This window comes from Schistocerca serialis, chromosome 1 (assembly GCF_023864345.2).
Source record: "Schistocerca serialis cubense isolate TAMUIC-IGC-003099 chromosome 1, iqSchSeri2.2, whole genome shotgun sequence".
Classification (NCBI taxonomy): domain Eukaryota; kingdom Metazoa; phylum Arthropoda; class Insecta; order Orthoptera; family Acrididae; genus Schistocerca; species Schistocerca serialis.
This window is the reverse complement of record NC_064638.1, coordinates 908421972-908432009: the sequence shown is the minus strand read 5'-3', so window position 1 is coordinate 908432009 and position 10038 is coordinate 908421972. Positions and strand designations below refer to the sequence as shown.

Sequence of the window (10038 nt, the reverse complement as noted above, 5' to 3'; positions counted from 1 at the left end):
TACACATGTAGCTGAACACTTCCTGTTTCCTTAAATATCGTAACTATCCGGCGAACGGTCCGGACACTTTATGATGTCGTCCAGGATACCGAGCAGCATACATAGCACACGCCCGTTGGGCATTTTGATCACAATAGCGATACATCAACACGATATCGACCTTTTCCGCAATTGGTAAACGGTCCATTTTAACACGGGTAATGTATCACTAAGCAAATACCGTCCGCACTGGCGGAACGTTCCGTGATACCATGTACTTATACGTTTGTGACTATTACAGCGCCATCTGTCACAAAACGAAAAAAGTGGTCCAACTAAAACATTCATATTACTTTACATACTACACGAATATGTAATAAAAAAGGGGGGTTCCTATTTAAAAAAACGCAGTTGATATCCGTTTGACCTACGGCAGCGCCATCTTGCGGGACAACCATAGCGCCATCTGGTTTCCCCCTGCAAGCTAGACGAGTTTCATTCTTTGTAGTTTTTTCGTTTGATGCTTATTTCGTGAGATATTTGGCCCGGTCACATTCAATAGACCAGTGGATTAGATGGACACCTATACAGAATGCCATCACACAGACTGACGAAAAAGATCTTTGACTGGGCAACAACAAATGGGTGGCAGAGGTAAAAAACGACCTGAACCAACTCAACAGGGAGTGTCTCCCGACAGTACGCACTTGGCTGTTTTGACGTTTGGCTGCCGGAAGTCACGTGACTGTCCCTTCAGTAAACACTTTGCTGCGAGGACGGTTTTCATGCAGTGCAGTTGCATCAGTATGGAGATCACTGAGTTGCACACGTGCATACTGAAGGAATTAGTTAAGCACAAAGTAATTTCCATCTTATGATTTAGTCCTTCATGTTCAATAAACAGAATAGTGTAAAATTTCCGCAGTAGGCCCATACTGAAATTTACGTAATTGATATATGTGCGTACAGATTCGCCGAAATATTCTGCCGATTAGTGTCAGGTTTTTTTTCCCTTTCTTTCTGTGGATCTTAGTTGTTATACCGAAATGTGCGTAAAATATGGAAAATAAATGTGGTTAAAAGGTTAACACAAGGCTATACTGCTCATAAGTCTGCTACCTCGGTTTATTTCGCATTCGCATGTAGGGGGACCAAACCGGGGAATATGAAGTATTTTTAATATTTTGGACGACGAAAAGCGGCTTTTAAGTAGCCATAGTATAGTTCCAGCCCTGTTGAAAACCTGCATAGGGAATGCTGTATGGTGAAAAAAGATTATGGCTAGACCTGAACAGAGTCATAATTTGTACAACTCTAGAAAACGTCTTTAGCTTCCAGCAAAAAAAAAAAAGGGGTGAAAATCTTGAAAGTGTTTACCCTGATCTTAGATATAATGTAATGGATAATGCTACATGGCCCAAAAACATTGTGATGTATCGTTTTTTTTATTCCATAGTGTCGCCAATATTCCTGTGAAATAATCTTTTCTGTGACAAACAGAAAGAAGAATTAAGTGTAAACGGGTCACATAGTGCTCAAAAAGTTACTCCCATAATGCCTGTATCTTAGAACTAAACTTAATGTGTTATCACTTTTTATAGAAGTGAAGCCAATTTTACTGTGTATGTAAACATTGGTTATCAGCACAAGAAGCAGGGTAGTATATCTGAATTGAATGCCTAAATTCAATAAGTGCATGGTGCAGAACACCTGCTTCCTTCGGTGATGTATCTAAATATACCAACAGAAAATCTAGTGTTAAAGAAATTGATTTAAAAAGCTACTGTGTGGACCTAGATTTTGAGTTGGCTGCTTCGGACTTATTAAATCTTATTATAATAATTGTTGTCTAGTATACCATTGTCCAGATGGCAACTTTGAAAATTTTCTCATCTAAATAGAATCTTGGCTGTGCTATTTTATGCACTTGAAATCAGAAATTGCACTGGGTGTTCATTTCAATGTACACTTTTGCAAGGAGAGTTCTAAGGAGGAAAATTTATGAATCTATTAACAATTTATGGACTATTTGTAGCATGTCATTTACCAACCAGAGGTGATGCCTGCCTTGGCACTGTTATCCCAAATCTAAATACATGGGACTATGAGATGACTTTAGTTGACCCAATGACGTCTGCCAACAGAGCACTAGTCATGGGACTTTATACAAAGAGAACTAATAATCAACCAGCTGTTTCCTAGTATTCTAATTATGTATTCACAAAAAGGATCATTAACAAGGAAACATTAAACTCTTTTCAAACAGCGCTAACTGCAGTAGACTCACAGGTGGGATTACAAGAAATGGCTGTAATTAATGCATTTAAAGAGTTATTTCAGACCATCAAAACCAAATTTGATTATAGCTATCCACCTGGAGTTTACTTTTTTTTAAACACTTAATCACCCCTCACAAAACCCTTCTCTGCTTTGTGGAAAAAAATCTAGCCTGAGATTCAATCATGGCATTCACATTTACTGCGTTTTCTTCTGAGAAAGAAAAATCTTTATTAAGATTACCAATGATCTTCTTCAGATCCTTCAATACCTTGGCCTTAGTCTCCTGTCCACACTGTGTTCCTTTGCTGAGTGCAACTATAGTTTTACAGTGAGACATCACATCCTGTTCAAATGTGTCAGCAGATTTTTCTGAATTGCCAGAAAGCAATGCTGACACATATTCATTGTCTGCACTAGAGGGCAAGGAACACTGTTCACTCTCCTGGACAGCACCAGACAATGATTTGGCACATGCATGTATATGCTTACATATGTTAAAATTTAAAATGTTGTCTAAACAGCTGCATTTATACGAATGTACTCATATGTTGCAGGTGTTGCACTTAAGTGAACATTTTCTTTCGCATATCAGTTCTGAATTTTTTACAACAACATACACTTCACAACCAGTGGAAGAAAGCACTTCCCACAACCCTTCACCCCTGCATAAAATCATCCCATTTGTTATAGCTGAGCTATCGTTGTGGCTTGCTTTCACTCTTGACGCCCTAGAGCACTGCTTACGTTTTGAGAGCTTCACTAAGCCCTCATATACTTTGTCTCTCACTAAACATAACAAAGCATTTAATGAGTTATCCAGCCTTCTGCACTTTTTCCCTTCTAGATAACTGTATTTAATAACTTTATGTAGGGACTCCAAGTAATTGTTTGTATTAATGCCCAATCGGTGCCTAAAACAATACGCCCACTTTTCCACTCGCTGGCAGTACATCTTAAGAAAGTACCTGCCAAATTCTGCAGTATCCGGATCATTCAATAAGTCTTCCACCACTTTCTCCAGACTACAACTAAAAACATCTATATCCAGTTCAGTCTGAAGTCGCTTTAGTGAACTAAACACTGCTGATTTTTTCTCACTACCCCCAGAAATTCTCCTTAAATTCTGAGACCAGTTCCGTTGTATATGCCAAGAACACAGCAACTGGTTTGGCACAGGTCCCATTACTGCTGACCATGCATTATAAAATGCTGGTGCATCGTCAGACATAAACACATTGGTCTTTACAGTGCCCACCCTTTCTCTCACACATTTGAAATAAAAAGACAGTAAGCACATGTCTCCCCTATTTGAAAAACAAAATGCAACTGGCATTCCAGCACCATATCTATCAACAACGACAATAGTAAAAAGTTGAAAATCGTATGCAGTCATGCCATGAGTGCCATCCACACATATTTTATCTTCTCCATGCTTTAGAAGTTGTTCGGCCTGAAAATCTGTCATTATAATAAGAATGAAGTCTTCATCTTGAAAATTAGGATCCACTTGTTTTTGCTGCTTGAAATACAGTACTGGGTTGTCACTTTGTCTCTTCATTTCTTCAACCCACAATTTCACACTCACTGCATCATTTTCATGCTTCTTCGTTGCATAACCAATATCAAAATCCCTTTTTATATTATGCAAATCTTTTTTCTCAAGGAGTTGGATTCTCTCCACACTTGCAGCGATTGGTGCACTTCGGACATCTTGTAAGACTCGTCCAACAGGTACACCCTGTGACAGCCGTCCTGAAAAAAGAAAAAAAAGGAAATAAAAATGAAGCACATTGATAGACCCTACGTCTGTTCACACAAATTTGATAATTTCATGTTTCATGTACATAAGTGTAACATAATCCATTTTACCTGCCAACTCTGCCCTCTCGTTCCCATGCAGAAATGTTCTTCCCACATCTTGGGTGTGTCCCATATGTTTTGGAAAAAATTTTAAGCAGCATTTGTCCTCTGTTATTGTCACATGCATGTTGGATGGACAAGTACTGCCTATTTTATTCGTGCCCATACTTTTGACACACCTGGCACCTGTTCCTTTAGAATTGAAATTGAAAGAGCGATGGCAGTGGTAATATCGAACACGTTTTTCTAGTCGCTCCTGCTCCGAACAATTCATTACATAACGAACATGGTTTACTTTTTCGTAAGAAATTTTCCACTCTTCAAAGTCTGAAAAAATGTTAAGACAGTATTTTTAAGTCATGTACTTGGGATCAACAAAATTTACTAAAACGTGACTAACACAATAAATATAAAAAACAAACCTGCAAGACCACCAAATTCTATCTCCTGGCACTCAAAACTAACGTCATGGTTCTCTTGAATATGTGTTCTCAGTGTGTCATAGGTGAGAAACGAGAGAGAGCACTGTGGGCAAATAATGCGCCATTTCCGACTGTTTTCCTCCGACTTCATGCCATGCACAGTTATTTGATGACGTTTTAATGAACTGCATCTCATAAATGCAATTCCGCACTGGGGACACAATTCACTGCCTTCTCCTTTTTTAGACACATGGATATCAAGTTCATGAACTTTCCTCATATGGGCGTAGAGGTTCTTTCGCATTTTAAACTCTGAACTGCATTCCTCACACTTATAGAGCGTTTCTTGGGAATCACTCATGTTTGCTAAAACAAACTAAACAATAACAAGAAACAATAACAAAACGTAACAGCAGCAACGAAATAACAAGAAGCAGCAACAAACAACGAAAGCAGTTAAGTGGAGCACAAGGCAAACATCAACATGAATGGCGTCTTCGAACAGGATGCCTCGTCACGTGAAACCAACTTCCGGTCAGTAAACGTCAAAACAGCCAAGTGCGTACTGTCGGGAGACACTCCCCAACTCAACATAACAGCAGACACAATAAATGATAGAATAAAATTCAGAAACACCATTAAGAAATGTAAACTACATGACACTGTGACAAACGAACAGGCGTAAAATGTACCAAAGAATGCAAGCAAGATCACAGCCGAAAGATGAAAGAAATATGAGCTACCAAAGAGGCAATCAAGATGAAGCCAAAGACACGAAGCCGACAAGAAGCATGGACAGAGGACCGGAAACAGAAACACAGCGAGCGAATGAGGAAAGTTTGGGCACCAAGGAAGGCAGCAAAACGAATTTGCCATGTAGTTTAGTCCAACTGCGCTCTTAATGGGCAAAACACCAATAATAATAATATGTATAGTATAATATATATATATATAGCATTTCGTACAACTAAATTTTATCCGCTTGAGGTCCGGCCCATTAAACATCTATGGTACCACTCTCGAAGCGTATCATCTCTTCTTTCACGCCATGTCGATGCACTGGTCGGTGAAAAGCAAAAACTTAAAACTAAATGTATAGTAGCTCAGTGGCGATTGATTCAGTCGTTATTTTACTTCAGCATGCACCCATTTTATTCGCATGTTCTGCCCAGTACTTCACCCATTTCACTTACCCTTACCCTGTAAAGAAAAGTATCTACAAAATTCAATGAAGCGTGAGATACTTGTGCTCCTATCTCTGTATCATGCTTTCTTCTTAGGTGTCATCGTTCATACCCTTAAATGTATGTCACACGTCCGGTAGTTTACTTTCTGTAAATACCCATATGTATCTGTATAGCATAAGTTAACATAATCATTTTATATTTTATGCAGATATTACTCGTAGTCTCTTGTACATTTTCTTAGTTCAACATTGCACACACACACACACACACACACACACACACACACACACACAAACATATGCAATGTTGAACTATAACTATACATATATCCGCATTGGGAGGCCCCCATGCCTGGTCGCGAAAACTCCTGTCAATTTAGAGAGGTTTTTTTTTTTTTTACAGTCATTTCAAGTATAGCATTTATTTGTTGCAAAGTAGACTAAGGAAAAAGCTGAAGTGAAGTTGGCAGAATGTGAACTTAACCAAATGGTGAAATTTGGCAAAGTTCAAATTCTGCCAACTGATTAATAATGTTTCTGGCATCACGATAAAGAACAGGGTAATCGATGTGTCGGAGCTAACCTCGATGGGCAGCAATAACTTCTTGGTGACATTTAATTCATGCAACAAACCCCTTGCATGTAACCAACACCACACAGTACAACAATTAGAAATCTAAAACCGTGGGAGTGTTGATGTTGGTAACAGCGATTCAAAAAGGACAGTTGACACAAGTCTTGAGAGGTACAAACACCAAACAGTCGGTGCTTGGAGACGAATCGTCAACTTCTTTTGCAAAGTAGAAGATTGTTAAGTGGGTGACATCGATTTTATTTGTTGATTACAGAAGCTGCTGACTGAAAAGAGGGACCACTGAAGCATAAGGTTAGGTCCTTGATCGTTCGTATACACCTCGTAGTTCAAACAATAAAAAAGTGTGTTGGTTCTCGGTATGTAAACTATGTCGGAATCAGCTATTTGTGTTTGATACCATCATAAAACACTGTAGTTTTTATTTGGATGATTTCGAATACAGTAGGCATTTATTTAGCGCTCAGAATTTGTTGACCCTTACTACTGGTATATACTTGAGAGTTTTTAATAACACAATGGAACGTCATCTACTTTAATTCAAATTTTAAAGAGGAAATCCGAACACTGGTGAAATAACAACCTTGCAATCGATTTTACGTCAAAATTTGAGCAGTAATTTGATGTACATTTTAAACATTAGGTTGTTGCAGTACCCCACCCCACTGCATCCTCTTAATGGTAAAGCATGAAGCGCGAACACAGCTAATTGGTTAAACGATCATTTTAATAACAGGTTAATAATTTTCAATTTACAAATTTTTAGCCTTGAAGAATGGTGTAGCTCTTGAATCTGTACTTCACATTAATGTTGTCAGCTTTACAATTCAAAGGAAGTGTTCCATTAACGGTACCTCTAACAATTGGATGGTCATCTGGACAGATGTCCACCCAACTACTAGTGGCAGCGAAAATCGTTAGATATTGGACATAGCTTTGCTGCATATAAACTGCTACTCTTCGAATGATACGCTCAGTGGTTTCCACTGCATTGTGAATTAACACATACCTTGAAATTATAACCTGAAGACGTTTGTACGTAGGAGATATTTGAGAAAACTGAATATGAGGGTGTTTATTACAACAGTTATCGAAGGGAAAAAAATTATTTTTCGAATTTTTGTGTGTATGTCTGTATGCGCATCACTCAAAAACTAATGCACAGAATTGGATGCGATTTTCATTTGCATTTTTGCAGGTCTAACTCAACGTTTAACTCACTACGTGTGGTCTCTCTGACCACGCCAGAGTTTCTAAGTCGCTCTGGTAGGTCAGTTATGGCAGAATGGTATTAACCACCATCTATCCTCCTTTAATCACCAACCCTACAAATTATTATTGTCAGTTGTGTTATCACCTTGTTTGATTGTTACTGACGTGTGTTGTTGACAAGACAAGGGGTCTCCTAGACTGCACCTTATGAGCTACGCATCTGTTTTCGTTAGTTCAGTACAAAATGTGTTCGCAAGAATGTGACAATTTTACGCACTCTAAGTTAGATGAAATTTTTAGTCAGTGGGTGGAGAATGATGTCAATGACATAGAACAAGAAGTAGACAAAGAAAATAACAATTTTTCAATATCCAGTGATCAGAATTTTGCTAGTGAACAAGAGGTCCATTCAGAGGAAGAACTGCATGACAATGGTGATGAGCACCTTTCTGTTTCTCCAACACAATACCGGGTGATCAAAAAGTCAGTATAAATTTGAAAACTTAATAAACCATGGAATAATGTAGATAGAGAAGTGAAAATTGACACACATCCTTGGAAGGACTTGGGGTTTTATTAGAACAAAAAAAAACAAAGTTCACAAAATGTCCGACAGATGGCGCCGGACAGCAAAACGTTAGTGACTGCGCATGACAAACGTGTATAAAAGGAGCTGTAATGAGAGAGAGAATCAGCGCCAGCAGTCACAGCATGTTGACGTTACCTGAAAGGACGCTTTTACTGAAGCTGTATTATCAGAATGGGGAATGTGCTAATTCAGCGTTATGATCCTATCGCTATAGGAAGAGGATTCGAACGGGTAAAGTTCCGTTGACAAATGCAGCTGTGGCGAGAATGATTTCGAAGTTCAAAGACACGGGTTGTTTAGAGGATAGACCCCATAGTGGCCGACCGAGCACAAGGCGTAATACTCCTGAGACAGTTCAGGAAGAAATGAAGACTGTAGCGGGTTTGTCTATGTCAGTGGTGTAGCGTGGTTGTAAAGATTGTGGAGACTCTGCACTTATTATAGGGAGACAAAATAGTACAATAACAATAATTTAAGCAAATGAAACAAAATACATCAAATAAAAAAACAACAACTACTACTACTACTGCTACTACCATTACCACAACCACCAGTAGTAGGGCGAGGTTCGTATCAGGTCACTCTGCATTGTTGCCAAATTTATTCAAGATGGCGGGGATGACGTCATCCAAGATGGCGGCATGTAGACATGACAGCGCATGACGTCATCCAATATGGCGGATTTTGGCGGGAAAATAGGCCAATTGTGCTACATCCACTAACCTAACCTCAAGAAAAAATGGCGGAAATTTTGTATTTTGGCGGGAAAATAGCCCAATTGGGCTAAATCCACTAACCTTAGCCTCCAGAAGAAAAAATGGAGGGAAGTTAGAATTCCAACAGGATAATACATGCAAAACCGTACTTGTCTTTATTATTATTATTCATAATTATTGGTTATCATTTATTAACATTCATTATCATTTATTATTATTTATTATCATTTATTATTATTGATATCATTTATCACTATTTATTATTATTGACCTGCCTCCACTAGAAAATTCCCTCCAAATTCAAATTCCAACACGATAATGGCTGCAAAACCTTACTTTTGTTTATTATTCATTATCATTTATTAACATTCATTATTATTTATTATTATAGGCCTATCTCGACTAGAAAATTGCGCCAAATTCAAATTCCAAGACGATAATGTCTCGGAAACTGTAATTCTATTTATTATTATCATTTATTATTTATTCAAATTGTCCGATTTTCTCGGCGAGAAAGCCATTTTCCTTACATCCATAACAAGAATCTATCACAAGTTCAAATCCCAACTCCGTAATTGATCACACGTACGAGCTTTCTCCGTCACTTATTTTTTTTCACTGGTAGCCTATCATAATCGCGTCAAATAATAAACTGCACTTATAGTAACGTAAGTCACGTCCTTTGATTTTGGAGGGGGGGGGGGCCGAAGACTTTATTTCAAGCAGTACGCTCATCACTTGTTCTCCAACACAGTCAGTACACACATCTTTGATATCGCAGTGCAGTTACCACGACGTCCGCGCTCCAACTGAATTAGTTCACATCCTCACCACCCCCTGGCCAGCGCGCGGAGACACTGCCGACGCCTGTCACGTGAGGCGGCGGGAATCTCAGAATGCGACCATCCAAGAATTCCTAACAGCTCGCCAAGTCCGACACCTCAAACTAGAGATGCCTATATGAAGAAGATCATATTAAATATACATACGCTGCAGAGACCCTTTTAAAGTTTGATCACCCATACTCTAACTGAATGAAAAGCTGCCTCTGGCCCTTGTTCAAACAGTGTTTTCTAACTTACTTTTGCACACTGCCGAGCACTTCGTCTTTCTCCCACGACTTCGAAGTCAGTGTCTGATTCTAAACAGACCTTAACACAGACTGATACACGGCCTCTCACAGGAAACTATACCTTGCACCT

General features: G+C 38.8%; 1 protein-coding gene across 1 annotated transcript; it reads right to left on the bottom strand.

Annotated features, from left to right (window-relative positions):
• Positions 1–2576: 2576 nt before the first annotated feature.
• On the bottom strand, positions 2577–4902 carry LOC126445728 (uncharacterized). Its single transcript, XM_050090976.1, has 3 exons — positions 4542–4902; positions 4129–4446; positions 2577–4011 (listed from the first exon to the last, which is right to left on the bottom strand). The coding sequence occupies exons 1-3, from the start codon at positions 4900–4902 to the stop codon at positions 2801–2803; spliced, it is 1890 nt and encodes a 629-aa protein (XP_049946933.1). The 3' UTR covers positions 2577–2800.
• Between the last annotated feature and the right edge of the window lie 5136 nt (positions 4903–10038).

Bases quoted from the DNA above. Each gene is read 5' to 3' on its own strand.
- LOC126445728 (XM_050090976.1), bottom strand. From the start codon at position 4,902: ATGAGTGATTCCCAAGAAACGCTCTATAAGTGTGAGGAATGCAGTTCA. The intron at 4,447-4,541 runs GTTTGTTTTTTA...ACATTTTTTCAG, and splicing joins AGAATTTGGTGGTCTTGCAG to ACTTTGAAGAGTGGAAAATT. The intron at 4,012-4,128 runs GTAAAATGGATT...TTCTTTTTTCAG, and splicing joins CGAGAGGGCAGAGTTGGCAG to GACGGCTGTCACAGGGTGTA.